Source organism: Myxocyprinus asiaticus, chromosome 2 (assembly GCF_019703515.2).
Source record: "Myxocyprinus asiaticus isolate MX2 ecotype Aquarium Trade chromosome 2, UBuf_Myxa_2, whole genome shotgun sequence".
Classification (NCBI taxonomy): domain Eukaryota; kingdom Metazoa; phylum Chordata; class Actinopteri; order Cypriniformes; family Catostomidae; genus Myxocyprinus; species Myxocyprinus asiaticus.
The window spans coordinates 19,202,082-19,218,033 of record NC_059345.1 but is presented as its reverse complement, the minus strand read 5'-3'; the positions used below and the strand labels follow the sequence as shown (position 1 = coordinate 19,218,033).

General features: G+C 38.5%; 1 protein-coding gene across 1 annotated transcript in view; it reads right to left on the bottom strand.

Annotated features, from left to right (window-relative positions):
- The window catches only part of focad (focadhesin), a 99,414-nt gene extending 96,152 nt beyond the window's left edge, over positions 1–3,262 (bottom strand). Inside the window, 3 exon segments of the mRNA XM_051654093.1 lie at positions 413–619; positions 1,313–1,400; positions 3,032–3,262. Of these exon segments, the coding sequence (XP_051510053.1) occupies positions 413–619; positions 1,313–1,400; positions 3,032–3,262 (526 nt within the window).
- Between the last annotated feature and the right edge of the window lie 12,690 nt (positions 3,263–15,952).

The following is a 15,952-nucleotide window of genomic DNA, read 5'->3' as shown; positions in this document are numbered from 1 at the left end:
CAATGCTAAAGTATGTAACTTTTTCGGTATTAAAATACTTTCTCCTATCCCCGCTTAATATGCAGAGACAACTATAAGCACGTCATTCAAAGGGAAATTTTCTCAAAAACTGTAAACACTGTGTCTCTGTGGTGCTATAAAAATTCCTGTGTTTGTTTTAAGCCACCCGCTTAGACCCCACCCAACAACGTTACTCAACCAATGCCGTGAGTTGGAGGTGGGACTACCTGACTGTTTGAACAACTGCAGATGAGGGGCGTATTTGGAAAGTTTTGAAAACGTTGTTTATTTTAGAAATTCCGTTCGGTGGCGCTAGTGGCACAGAAATGACATACTTCAGCTTTAAGTGTCAATTACTGTAGGTGTCAAGATGCTTTTTGGGGTCACAGTAGTTTTCAGGAGAATGGGCTGCCAGTTAGATGAGTCACCTCTTTTCGAATGGAGGGTTCTCTCTGGACCGTCTGCAACAGCGAATTGGCCACTTTAAGGTTTTTCAAGTGTATTTGGATGTCTGTCACAGCCTCCATGAGGGTGGAGCATGACAGCACCTGCAACAATGGCATTAACAACAAAGATATGCCCCAGGGAGGTGATATATCAGGTGGGACAATCTTCACAGCTAAGAAGGGTAGAAAGACAATTTATTCCACAAAATTCAATATGAATGATATTGAATTGATAATGATATTTATAATGACATTCAATTTAATATAATTAATAATTTTAAACTAGATTTCTACATTTTCTTGCAAATCTGATACCACATACGATGCAAGTCTATATAAATGTTTTTTTTTTTTTTTTTTTTTTTTTTTTGCCTGTTTCATAGTCTGCTGGGCCAAATTGTCAGATGACTGCAGAAGTCTGATTGTTTAGAGAAGAAAAAGCACACGCCTCGTTAAAAAGCCACATGATTTGACGTACCATCCATGTCTGTAGCACAAACACTGCAGACCAATTTATGTGCCAAAGTTTGATACTTATGGTTTGTTTAAATCCCTAACTCGTAGTATTAAAAACAGAAATCTCTATGCTATTAAGTCCACTGACAAGTCATTTTCTGACCAATTCTTTCTGACACAAAAGCTTTTCTTTGAGACCAAGCTTTCTATATAAAATTATGCCTTATAACTCTTCATTCCTTGTGTTTTACTTGCACATCTTTCAGTTGCTACAAAACTCAGCAAGATGAAATAACATAAGTCAACACATTTTGTGCAATTTCTGCCTATTATTAGAATGCTGCCATTTTCAAGGAAATGAAGCTAGCTGTTTTATTATGAAGTGTTTAGATGGGGAGAGGGGTTTGTACCGAGCTCTAAGAGGGCAGTCTGCTGAGAGGTGGAGGCTCTTAGCAGAAGTAGGGAGATTCCCATTATCACTTGCTCAGATGGAAGGTCCTACAGAGAGAAAGAGCAGTCAGGCAAGGGCTGAAGCAGATGGAATCTCTGAGAGAAAACTGGATGAAAATCACTTTAGGGCAAGAAAGAGATATGTATAAGAAAAGCCATTACAAATACAAGAGGAGAAGCTTTGATGAGATCATCACATAAATGTTTTTCAGGTCATGTCAACTGTAACAAACACAACCTGAGGGAAACAAATAATCTTGATCCTTTTTTTTTTTTTTTAAAATAACAATTTATGTGAATACGCAATCATTGGGTTGAACAGGAATTACCGTTTCCTACGTTTTCAGTTCTTTGTTCAATGCAGACAATTCAGTAGAATTAAAATAAACACTAACTAATGATCTGGTAACCATTATATAATATAAACATGTTAGTTAAAGGTTTTAATGAAAATTACTATAAAGGATTACTTAGGAAAACTTGTGACATTGTTTCAACAAACTTATGCAATGTCACAACATCTGTGACATTTCCGTCCAGAGTTGCATTCATTTTTGGCCGAGATCTTGTATTGATGACAGGAGTGTCGAACCACTCTGTAGAGTCTTCTCCAGCACATCCCAAATATTTTCAATGGGGTTAAGGTCAGGACCCTGTGGTGGCCAATTCATGTGTGAAAATGATTCCTCATGCCCCCTGAACCACTCTTTCACAATTTGAGCCTGATGAATCTTGGCATTGTCGTCCTGGAATATGCCCGTGCCGTCAGGGAAGAAAAAATCCTTTGATGGGATATCCGGGTCATTCAGTACATTCAGGTAGTCAGCTGACTTCATTTTATTGCCGCATTATGTTGTGGAGCCTAGACCTGACCAATTGGAGTAGGGTAAATGTGGACTCATCAGACCACATGACCTTGTTCACTTTTTCCACAGTTTAATCTTTATGCTCCCTAGCAAATTGAAATAGTTTTATCCGATTAGCCTCACTAACAAGTGGCTTTCTTGTGGCCACACAGCTGTTTAGTCCCAATCCTGTAAATTCTTGTTGCATTGTGCTTGTGGAAATGCTCTTACTTTCACTATTAAACATAGCCGCAAGTTCTACTGTCAATTTTTTACGATATGACTTCAAGCGTTTTAGTGATCTCCGATCACAATCATTCAAGATTTTTTCCAACCATGTTTCTTCCGTGAAGCTGACAGTTCACCACTATCATTCCAGGTTTTAATAATGCATTGGACAGTTCTTAACCCAATTCCAATGATTTCAGCAATCTCCTTAGTTGTTTTCTTTGCTTAATGCAGGCCAATAATTTGCCCCTTCTGAAACACAGTAACATCTTTTCCACGACCACGGGACACGTCTTCCGACAAGGTTGTATAAGAAATGAGAAGCTACACACTGCATCAGTTAGGGTTAAACGAATTGTTGCCAGCTGAAACATATTAATCACTGCAGTAATGATCCAATCATAGGCTCTTAAGTATCTGCTTATTTAAATCCAAACGGCAACATTTTTTGGTCAGGCAGCGTATAAGAACAAGACACAACCTGGAGATGCAGATTTCAGTTTGGCCTGTGATATGTCTTGATCTCCTTTGTTTCCTTTACTTTTTTCACTGTACTACCAGTATGAGAGTAAGCTAGAAAATAACTTTGTGATGATTTGCACTCACATCCACATGGGCAGGTATTAGCTGGTGGAGTGTGTGAAGGAGAGACATGAGCTCTCCTCCCAGTTGCACACTGAGCTGACAGGCACACAAAAGCTGAAGTACGAGCTGGGTCATTTCCTTCCTCCAGGAGCCCGGATCAGTGAGCAGAGCTGAGGTCAGAGACTCAGCAAATGAGCTGAACTCCTCCAATGCTGTAACACTGTCCACCTACAGGTGATAGGACAGTTGCATACAGACTGTATATGAGAGGGGTATACTGTAGAGGGAAAATCACATACAATTTTAAAAATGAAGTAACTTATCCAATGTTAAAATACTTTCTCTTATCTCAGTGCATGAGACAACTGTAAGTAAGTCATTCATATTTCCCAGAAGAGTGTAAACACTTGCACTGTGGTGCCTTCATATCATTGCTCTGTTTGTTTGAGTAGTTCGACATGTCAACTTCTGGCTCAAACAATGGCGTGAGTTTGGGGCAGGACAATCTGTTTGCATGAATAATGGAAGAGAGCTTTTTGTGCCTCTAGTGGTGCAGAAATTACACACTTCACTTGAAAAGTAATAATGTTCCTTTTTACATATTTAGAATGGCTTTTTACAATGGCCAGGCTCAATTTGGCAGAGAGTGTGAGATATTATATATATATATATATATATATAAACTCAGCAAAAAAAGAAACATCCTCTCACTTTCAACTGCTTTTATTTTCAGCAAATTTAACGTGTAAATATTTGTATGAACATAAAAAGATTCAACAACTAAGACATAAACTGAACAAGTTTCACAGACATGTGACTAACAGAAATGGAATAATGTGTCCCTGAACAAAGCGGGGGTCAAAATCAAAAGTAAAAGTCAGTATCTGGTGTGGCCACCAGCTGCATTAAGTACTGCAGTGCATCTCCTTCTCATGGACTGCACCAGATTTGCCAATTCTTGCTGTGAGATGTTACCCCACTCTTCCACCAAGGCACTTGCAAGTTCCCAGACATTTCTGGGGGGAATGGCCCTAGCCCTCACCCTCCGATTCAACAGGTCCCAGATGTGCTCAATGGGATTGAGATCCGGGCTGTTCGCTAGCCATGGCAGAACACTGACATTACTGTTTTGCAGGAAATCACGCACAGAACGAGCAGTATGGCTGGTGGCACTGTCATGCTGGAGGGTCATGTCAGGATGAGCCTGCAGGAAGGGTACCACATGAGGGAGGAGAATATCTTCCCAGTAATGCACAGCATTGAGATTGCCTGCAATGACGACAAGCTCAGTCCGATGATGCTGTGGCACACCGCCCCAGACCATGACGGACCCTCCACCTCCGAAACGATCCCGCTCCAGAGTACAGGCCTCGGTGTAATGCTCATTCCTTCGACGATAAACGCTAGTCCGACCGTCACCACTGGTGAGACAAAACCGCGACTTGTCGGTGAAGAGCACTTTTTGCCAGTCCTGTCTGGTCCAGCGAAGGTGGGTTTGTGCCCATAGGCAACATTGTTGCCAGTGATGTCTGGTAAGGACCTGCCTTACAACAGGCTTACAAGCCCTCATTCCAGCCACTTTCAGCCTATTGCGGACAGTCTGAGCACTGATGGAGGGACTGTGCGTTCCTGGTGTAACTCGGGCAGTTGTTGTTGCCATCCTGTACCTGTCTCGCAGGTGTGATATTCGGATGTACCAATCCTGCGCAGGTGTTGTTACACATGGTCTGCCACTGCGAGGACGATCAGCTGTCCTTCCTGTCTCCCTGTAGCGCTGTCTTAGGCGTCTCAAAATACGGACATTGCAACTTATTGCCCTGGCCACATCTGCAGTCCTCATGCCTCCATGCAGCATGTCTAAGGCACGTTCACGCAGATGAGCAGGGACCCTGGGCATCTTTCTTTTGGTGTTTTTCAGAGTCAGTAGAAAGGACTCTTTAGTGTCCTAAGTTTTTATAACTGTGACCTTAATTGCCTACCGTCTGTAAGCTGTTAGTGTCTTAACGACCGTTCCACAGGTGCATGTTCATTAATTGTTTATAGTTCATTGAACAAGCATGGAAAACATTGTTTAAACCCTTTACATTAAAGATCTATAAAGTTATTTGGATTTTTACAAAATTATCTTTAAAATACAGTGTCCGGAAAAAGGGACGTTTCTTTTTTTGCTGCATTTATATATATATATATATATATATATATATATATATATATATATATATTCATTTCACTATACATTTTGGTTAGTGTGCACTAGAGTCAGTAATGTCCCAAAAGTTTACATAATTCTACAGATTTTTAAAATGTAAAAGGGGGGGAAAAAACACCCATAGTACATGCCTCAAAAAAAACTCTATGATTGTTGGATGAAATATCTTTGTGTATTATAATTAAATTACCCTTGTTATGCTTTGAATTGTCAACTGTTTAAAGGAATATTCCGGGTTCAATACATTAAGCTCAAATAAGTTAAGCTCAATCGACAGCATTTGTGGCATAATATTGATTACCACAAAAATTATTTTCACAAATATTATTTTTATTTATTTATTTATTTTTTTTTTTTTTTAATGGACTTCATATTTGATGTTGCTGCTGCACTACATTAACATTTCCTGAAACCATTATTCTATCTATCCATTAGCTGTTTGAAAGGGCCCAAATAAAGAGATTTCGAATTTTCCCATATCTTTTGAAATAAAAGTTTGATGTACTATGAAACATAATGTAACTTTCAGAATTCAAAACAGTAACTGTACTGTAAAAATGACAAAAAACCCACAACTCCAAAGTTTTGTTATATTTATGCCAATTATAAAAGAGTTAATTCTAAGGGTATAATTCTAAATGCAACTTAAATTTGGACTGTTTTTGGTACAACAACCTCAACTAACATTCTAAGTGGACTTCGAAGTAGAAAAAAAAAAAATGACTACAAAATATATGATATGACCCCTTTAAGGCTTTCTGTTTTCAGGTCTTTTGTTAAGTTAAGAAGAAGAGTCAGGAGTTGGCAAGCCCTGCATCCAATTAATGAAACGAGATTGGAGGTGTGGGTTAGAGCTTCTTTAATTTTTAAAAAAGTTTTAAATATTTTGAGTTTGCTATTCACAAGAAGCATCTGCTGACGTGGACCACGCCTCGCATAAAAGACACCTCCAAAGACCTATGATCAAAAATTCTTGCGTTGCATAAAGCGGGAAAAGATTACAAAGTTATCTGGAAGAGCTTAGATATCCATCTGTCCACAGTTAGACAAACTGTCTATAAATGGAGACAATTTTTCTAACTGTGGCTACTCTCCCTAGTAGTGGCTGTCCAGCAAAGATGACTCAATGGGCACACCACAGAATGCTCAGTGAGGTAAACAAGAACCCTAGAGTGACAGCTAAAGATTGAAGAAATCATTGGAACTGGTTAAAATCTCTGTTCATGAGTCTACTATACGGAAAACATTAAACAGGCATGGTGTCCATGGCAGGACACCACGAAGGAAGCTGCTGCTTTCCAACAAAAACTTTGCTGCATGCCTGAAATTTGCCAAAGACCACCTTGACACTCCACAAATGCTTCTGGGAAAAAATATTGTGGACTGATGAAACTAAGGTTGAATTGTTTGGGAAGAACACACAGCACTACATATGGCATAAAAAGGGCACTGCAAACCAACATGAAAACATCATCCCAACGGTGAAGTACATTGGAGGAAGCATCATGATTTGGGGCTGCTTTGCTGCTTCGGGGCCTGGACCACTTGCCATCATCGAGGGAAAAATTAATTCCCAAGTTTATCAAGATACCGTACAGGACAATGTCAGGGTAGCTGTGTGCCAGCTGAAGCTCAGTAGTTGGGTGATGCAGCAGGACAATGACCCTAAACATCAAAGTAAATCCACTTCAGAATAGCTTCAAAAAAAGAAAATTCACCTTTTGGATTGGCCCAGTAAGAGGCCAGACCTTAACCCAATAGAGATGCTGTGGAATGACCTCAAGAGAGCCATTCGAACCAGACATCCTAAGAACATGGCTGAGCTAAAGCAGTTCTGTATGGAAGAATGGTCCAAAATTCTTTCTGAACGTCTTGCATGTCTAATCTGCAGCTACCGGAAATGCTTGGTAAATGTTATTGCTGCCAAAGGAGGATCGATCAGTTATTAAATCCAAGGTTCACTTACTTATTCCACAGCACCGTGAATGTTTAACAGGATGTGTTCAGTAAAGACATGAAAGATTATAATTGTGTGTGTGTTGTTAGCTTAAGCACATTGTGTTTGTCTCAACTTGTGACTTTGAAGAAGAGATCACATTTTATGACCAATTAATGCAGAAAACAAGCTAATTCCAAAGGGTTCACATACTTTTTCTTGCCACTTTATATTGAAATCAGTTGTGAGCATCTCGAGTCAAATCTCCCATGATGAGCAATAGTTGTGTGGTGCATGGAATTGCTACCTATGTAGAGCATTCCAAAACACTCACTTATGAGGTTCCCTAACAGTAAGGATGCTTCCTTAGATGCTGCACTGATGAATCGTGCACAATAGAACCAGGAATGTGTATTTAAAAAGTAAATAGGGTCAATTTTGAGTTTATGTTGACTTAAACACTCTTGGCATCAGATCCCTTCTTTAGTTTTTCTAAACTTTAAGATCTCTTTTATGTCTAACCTTAATGCAAACATACAAATTAAGGCCCTGATAATCACAAGTACACATGCTCTTTGATCTAGTGATTGATTCAGTCATCTCATTCCTGACCACATTGCTAGTGTGCAGCATTTGCACTTGATCAGGAAGGCTCATGTTTAATTAAGCTACCTTGAAAATCCTCCAAATGGTAAACAGTCCTTCAACACTTAAATTTATGGTCTGGGTCACCTCCTGCCAGATGTTAGTGCTTCAACAAAGCTCACTATTCCTTCCACAGTCATCCCACAGTTTAAATATGGTCTAATCTATCTCTAGTTGTTCCCCGGCCAACTGGTGTAGACTTCACATTATCAGGGCTCATCCATCAGGGGCGGTTTTCGGCAGACAGCCACAACATTATCTGCCAGACAATGGCTGGCTGACACATTGACCTCCATCACACTTATTTAAACAGAAAGTTAAAAGTGAGGCTGCTCAATCAGAAGAGACCTTTAAAACTTTGGGAGTCAGGAAGAATTTAGAGGCTTGAGTCTGCAGAATTTGGACTACCAAGCAAGACCTACACAATACAAAACCAGGAACACTGGACATGACCACAACAATACAAACATACAGAATATGGTCTGCACTTACAGGTATATAGTGCCTTTTTTAACCTTAGCAGTTCTACAAAGTGTTTTACAATGTGTCTCATTCACCCATTCACACACACACAAACACACACACCAATGACAGCAGAGCTGCCATGCAAGGCACTAGCCTGCCATTGGGAGAAACTTGGGGTTCAGTGTCTTGCCCATGGACACTTTGGCATGTGGAGTCATGTGGGCTGGGAATTGAACCACTAACCCTGCAATTAGTGGACAACCCGCTCTTTCTACCTGAGCCAAAGCCACCCAGTATGAATCTTAAAGGCAAAAGAAATACATTTTATTTTACCAGAGTTATTATATTTTATTCAAGCATTGTGTTTTCAGTCTGAATTGAAGGTATTATGAAAAAAAAAGACTAGGTACCGTGAACATTTACATTAATATATTTTTTATTTATTTATTTGTTTTGTAATTAGGCTTATTATACATGCAGCTTTTTATGACTTTATATTAAATCAGTTAATTCAAATCACTTTATTGTCACACAACCATATACACAACAGTGGGTGAAAGTCAGTTCCGAGCAACATAGCAGTCATGACAGTGATGAGACATATACCAATTTACAATAATATCAGATTACACAACACAATTTACATATCTAATATACACATAATTACACAACACAATATACGAATAATAATATACAATGTACAGTATACAATACACACAATATAGAATACACATACACACAATATAGAATACACATTATACAATAAAAATAGTATTTATAGTATATATAAATCATCCCGGAAAGGAGAGTAGCAATGGTCCAAAACCCGGTCCCCTCGTGTGTTGAAACTGTGTTGGTGGTATTTTGGTGCGATTGATTTGAAATTGGCTTTGTTAAAGTCCCCGGTCACAATGAACGCGGTCAGGGTGCACGGTTTCCTGCTCACTTATACTCCCATACAGTTCTTTGAGTGCCCGGTCTGTGTCGGCTTGTGGGGGAATGTACACAGCAGTGATAAAGACTGCTGTGAATTCATTCAGTAGCCAAAATGGTCGACACAGAAGCATGAGAAATTCCAGATCAGGAGAGCAGAAAGACTTGATAGAATGTACGTTTCTCTGATCACACCAGGATTTGTTGATAATAAAACATACACCACCACCTTTGCTTTAATCTGAGAGGTCTTTCGCTCTGTCCGCTCGGTTCATGGAGATCCCTGCGGGTTCGATGGCTGAATCTGGAATCTCTGCAGACATCCAAGTTTCCATAAGGCAGATAATGCAGCAGTCCCTCGTCTCTCGTTGGAAAGAGATCCACGCTTTCAGCTCTCAGAGCTTGTTGTCCAGAGACTGAACATGTGCCAGCAGAATGCTAAGTAGCGGGGGTCGATTTGTGCGATGTCTTACTCTGATGAGAACGCCGGCACTTCTTCCCCTTTTCCTTCTGCGGCCGGGCTGCCCAGACAAAGGGCTCCGCTGCCGTGTTTGTAAACAGCGGGTTGGCATTGAGTAATTTGAAGTCTGGTTTACGGTGTGCAATTGCAGAATCAATGTCCAAAAGTGTTTTTCTGTCGTAGACAGTAAGGCAGACAACATCCAAGACAAAAAAAACATACGAATTGTAAACAAAACAAACAAAAAACTGCAATGTTGTGTCGGAGCTCGCAACGCAGCAGCCATACTCGACGCCATCTTGAGTTTATCCAGGTGCAACTGTATCGAGATAATAGATGCTATTCACTTCACCTGTCAGTGGTTTTAATGTTGTGGCTGATCAGTTTATAGTAACAAAAAAAAAAAGGACATAAATATTGATCCGTTTCTCACCCACACCTATCATATTGCTTCTGAAGATATGGATTTAACCACTGGAGTCACATGGATTACTTTTATGCTGCCTTTATAAGCTTTTTGGACCTTCAAAATGCCTGATCACCATTCACTTGCATTGTATGGACCTGCAGAGCTGAAATATTCTTCTAAAAATCTTTGTTTGTGTTCAGCAGAAGAAAGAAAGTCTTACACATCTGGGAAGGCATTAGGTTGCGTAAATGATGAGAGAATTTTTTATTTTAGGGTGAGCTATCCCTTTAAGCTTAATTAACTGCATTTGTGGCATAATATTAGTTGCCACAAAAATAATTTTGACTCATCCCCTGTTATTTAAAAAAAGAAAAAGAAAAACCAATATAAGAAATTTTAGCTGTTTTTAAATTAACAAGGGACTAGTCTAAATTATTTTTTATAACATTGTGCCACAAATACTGTCAATAGAGTTTACCTTGTATTGAACACAGAACATTCCTTTAAGTCTGTATAAGACAAAAGAGTCAAGTGATAACAATCAAATTACTTCAGAGAAGCGGTTATCCTTCTGAAAAATATGCAGAGCGGCAGGTGCTGCACACAGTGAGTGGACAGCCCATGTTTCTGACTTGGGTGGTCGTTTATTAATGTGTTCATCTAGCTCATGTCAGAAAGTTGAGGAAGTTTGAAAAACAAAATGTTTTAGTTACTTAGCTTCCATAAATATTCTATTTGAACTAGGAAGAACAAAGTTGTAAAAAGTTATAGTATGTTTTCATAGTACATCAAACTCTTATTTTAAACATGTATTTAATCTTCTAATATTCTAATATAATATGTATCTAATATTTAATTTGATCTTTTCATGATATGACCCTTTTAATTTGATGTATCAGCAAGAATGATTGTGAGGACTCACTTCAGTCAAGGTCTGACAAATCCTTTCATTTTGGCCTTTCTCTTTGAGCACTGGTGTCCAATGTCCTCACAGCCTAGAATTAATAAGCAAAATGGGTTAAAACATCAACAGCCCTTCCTGACTAGTAAGGCCGTAAAACTGGTTATTCAAATGCTTTAATGGAAACCAAACAAAAAGTAGATTTAATCCATATCAAAAGTTCACAGGAAGGGATTCCAACTGCAGGCCTGACATGTTTGATGGTAAAGAAGTATCTCACGGAATAGCTGTGGAATTTGTTTTTTTTTTTTTTTACCTCTAAATGTTTCATTCATCTGCTTTTAACTCTGTAAAAAACACTGTAGGACTAGTGCTTTACCAGAGCTTGAATAAGGGAGCTGGGGAGCTCAAATCTTGTCTTCAAATTCTGTCATCTTCCAACATCATTGCTAAAGACTCATACTAATAAAATAAAATAAAGATAAAAAACATGAACATCTCACTGAATTAAATTGACTTAACGGAAGTGGAAAGCACAGTATTTTTTTGTATTTTTATGTATACTCAGGGTTATGGACAGATAGGGGTGGGTAAAAAATACAGATTTTCTGATACATCGCGATCTTCGTTTCAATGATTATCGATGTAGATTCTTAAATCCTAAAATCATTCTTTCACTCTATACATTGCACAGCCCTCTACAATGCGAGTAAATCACTCACATATGAGACCAAATCTCTTGCTATGCAATTAAAAAAGTCTATGATTAGCCACTAGCTGGCACAGTTGAAGTCAGAAGTTTACATACACTTAGGTTGAAGTCATTTAAACTAATTTTTTAACCACTCCACAGATTTAAAATTAGCAAACTATAGTTTTGGCAAGTCGTTTAGGACATCTACTTTGTGCATGACATGAGTAATTTTTCCAACAATTGTTTACAGACAGATTGTTTCACTTTTAATTGACTATATCACAATTCCAGTGGGTCAGAAGTTTACATACCAAAAAATGATGTCATGCCTTTAGACAATTAGCCAATTAGATTCTGAGAGGTGGTGTACTGAATTGGAGGTGAAACTGTTGATGTATTTTAACCTTCAAACTCAGTGCCTCTTTGCTTGCCATCATGGGAAAATCAAAAGTAATCAGCCAAGACCTCAGAAAAAAAATTGTGGACCTCCACAAGTCTGTTTCATCCTTGGGAGCAATTTCCAAATGCCTGAAGGTACTACGTTCATCTGTACAAGCAATACTATGCAAGTATAAACACCGTGGGACCACGCAGCCATCATACCGCTCAGGAAGGAGACGCATTCTGTCTCCTAGAGATGAACGTAGCTTGGTGCAAAAAGTGCAAATCAATCCCAGAACAACAGCAAAGGGCCTTGTGAAGATGCTGGAGGAAACAGGTAGACAAGTATCTATATCCACAGTAAAACGAGTCGTATATCGACATAACCTGAAAGGCTGTCAGCAAGGAAGAAACCACTGCTCCAAAACTGGCACAAAAATGCCAGACTGCAGTTTGCAAGTGCACATGGGGACAAAGATCTTACTTTTTGGAGAAATATCCTCTGGTCTGATGAAACAAAAATTTTACTGTTTGGCCATAATGACCATCGTTATGTTTGAAGGGAAAAGGGTGAGGCTTGCAAGCCGAAGAACACCATCCCAACCGTGAAGCATGGGGATGGCAGCATCATGTTGTGGGGGTGCTTTGCTGCAGGAGGGACTGGTGCACTTCACAAAATATGTGGCATCATGAGGAAGGAAAATTATGTGGATATATTGAAGCAACAGCTAAAGACATCAGCCAGGAAGTTAAAACTTGGTCGCAAATGGGTCTTCAAAATGGACAATGACCCCAAAAATATCTCCAAAGTTGTGGCAAAATGGCTTAAGGAAAACAAAGTCAAGGTATTGGAGTGGCCATCACAAAGCCCTGACCTCAATTCGATAGAAAATTTGTGGGCAGAACTGAAAAAACGTGTACGAACAAGGAGGCCTACAAATTATGCAAGTAAACAATAACATGTAACAAAAATATTTATGCAATATAACATAAGCAATTATATTCAAACAATTCAATGTGACCATGAGTTTTGATGAAAAACTAATGATAAAATGTAATTTGTAAAATTACTATTTTCGAATTGAACCTAGAAGTTTCCTTTAAAATTAAGAGAAGTAGAAGAGAGAGAATTTTTTTCATATGTAAGCAAAAAAGGACATTGTAACAGAAATGTACCCATTTGAATCGATATCGAATCGGAATCTAATCGAGAGCTCGTGAATCCGAATCGAATCGGGAAATCTGTATCAATACCCAGCACAGCCCTATGGACAAACCAAACAAATGTTTACCTGACAGACAAAAAAAGGGCAATAAAAATGTACGAAATAACATAGAGCCATGGGGCGGAGCTCTTTTGACAAGGGCCAGCAAGCAATGAACCAGCAGCACACTAGCAACCAAGCAATGGCCAAGCAACCACTCAGTACACCCTAGCATTGTGGCATGAACACGCACCACTCACATTTTCTTTAGAAAAGGTATATCTATAGTTTAATAATGTTGTATTCAACTGGAAATCATCAAGTCGTGAAAAATTAAGTCATGGACACCTCAGAGCACAAATTAGAATCAACCCTAATTTCCTGAAATGAAAAAGACTGACATGCAAACTGACATCATCTGTTAAAACAAGAACACAGCTGTGCATCAACAGACTGAGATACAGGCATCTTATCTAAAATCTCTCAGATCACAGGTTACGAGATCCAACATGCCAAACAGGTGTTACAGGACAAAACCTGCCTTCAGAGTGATGCTATTAGTTAAATTAGAATAACCCAACACCATTTCAAACCAACAGGTGAAATTAAATAATGGCTTATGACACACATTGCCCCACTGTATCTAAACTCAAAGGTTACAACCATCTGACAGATGACACAGGCATCCACATCAATGGGATGCATTATTCACAAGTCACTTTCACCAGTTGTCCAGTTGCGGACTGCCAGTTTTGGCATCTCAGGTTGTCTCGTATGGATTCCCGGTGCAGAGTAATGGGATTACCTGCCGTTGGTTTGACTGACATTGGCTGATGGCCACTGGAGATTCAGGTTTATAAGGGAGAAAGAGACAATGTAAGCCCCACCCTCCTGGGATATCTGACAAGCCAGCACTGTGTCTGTGATGAAATACCAGCTGTGTTTCCATACAGCATGACAATTTTACTACAGCGCCGTTACTGACAGCAACGAGTGGCTCGGGCAAATCAGGTAGGCTTCTGAATTCATACACTCTAGACAGTTTATGACTTATGCCAAACTATACAAGCCATGTAGTATTACTTTGCAACTATTAGGATGCATTGTTGTGTTGCAGTAGATTGTAACTTTGTTCCTTGGTGATATTGTGGAAACAAAGTTAACAATAACCAAGAATAAGAAGTTTAAATTTTCTAGTCTGAGATTAATTTTATATTTCAATATTGTCACATAATAGACAGTGCATAAATTAAATGCCCACACTGACTGTAATAAAGCAGTCTTTAGTTTTTGTTTGACATAGATTTTCATCAAACATTCTAAAATAAATTGCAGGTAGACGTTTGTGTAACTATGCTGGCAAACTAGTTGCTTGTTTTATGGGATAGTTTTTACACAGAAGCTGAGCTTTTGTCAGCAAAACGGAGAACTGAAAATATTCCAGGGATTTCCAGCCTGTGGCTACTTAACCAGACACACAAAGGCTTTGGCTCTGGACTGCTTGCTCTGCACTGCTTGTGTGTTCACAATAATACATTATTGTTTAAGTGACACTGTGTAAAGATACTGGCTAGACTAATTTAGCTGGCATACCTGGTATAACGTGACATTTTTTAAAGTAGGCTACTTTTAAGGCATGATAGATTGGCGCTGGACGGACAGCCTGAGTGTCCATTAACTGAAAAGTAGATCAATTACACTTACAAAAAGCAGGCCATAGAACACATGAACAGATGCACACTAACACAAAAAAATAAATAAAAAATTTTTTTAAAAAAATAAAAAAATGAAAAAGTATAATACCATAATACAAGCATATTTTCTGCACCAAATTACCATGGTATTCCTTAAAGTACAGGGGAGAGAGATGTAAATAATATGATGCATGAAAATGGTATTCATTTAGTATGAATACTATGGTATATATCAAAGTACCAGGGTAATGTCATTTGATATCATTCATTACTGTACCATGGTACCACCCGCCACATAACTTTTTATTGGGATAGTTAGCGGCGGACCTTAAAGTTTAATTTTTATCCTGTATTTGTGCAGTGTACAATGAAATAAAAAGAAGTGTTCAATACAAAACTTGTAACAAAAAATATATATATATATTTAGTCTTGGAAGGAGCATCTTTCTATATAGCTCTAATGCAGCACAGCCTGCTCTATAAATGAGTCATTGCTGTTGCCATCACATAAACATTCAGGTTTAAGTTAACTTGTAGAGTAATATGCGTGATAGTCTTAGCTAAAAATATCCTATATGGCAGTTAGATTTAAATGCAGTTTGCTAACTTTTTCGTAAAATCCTCCACCAGACAACATGCTTCTACGGTGCGCGTGGTGGACCAGACATGTTAAAAAGCGATACGTTAATCCAATGCCATTTTTATTATGCTATTCCATTTTTAATTAGGTACATTATGTCATTTAAGTAGGCCTACGTTATGACACTGTAAGATTTAACTTTTAAAGTATTACTCATTTCGCACTCTTTTCCTACAGTCTTTGACATGGTCAAAGTGTGAGCAATGAATGTGCATATTTTTTGTTGTTTCTTTGTTGTTAAATATTTTTCATTAACTATTTATTACAAACATTTACGTTATATACATCTCTTACATTCAGATGTTTAAATACGGTTTGTGTCCTCTGTATAACTTTGTTCCCTAAATAATAAAAGAGACTGAAAACATAT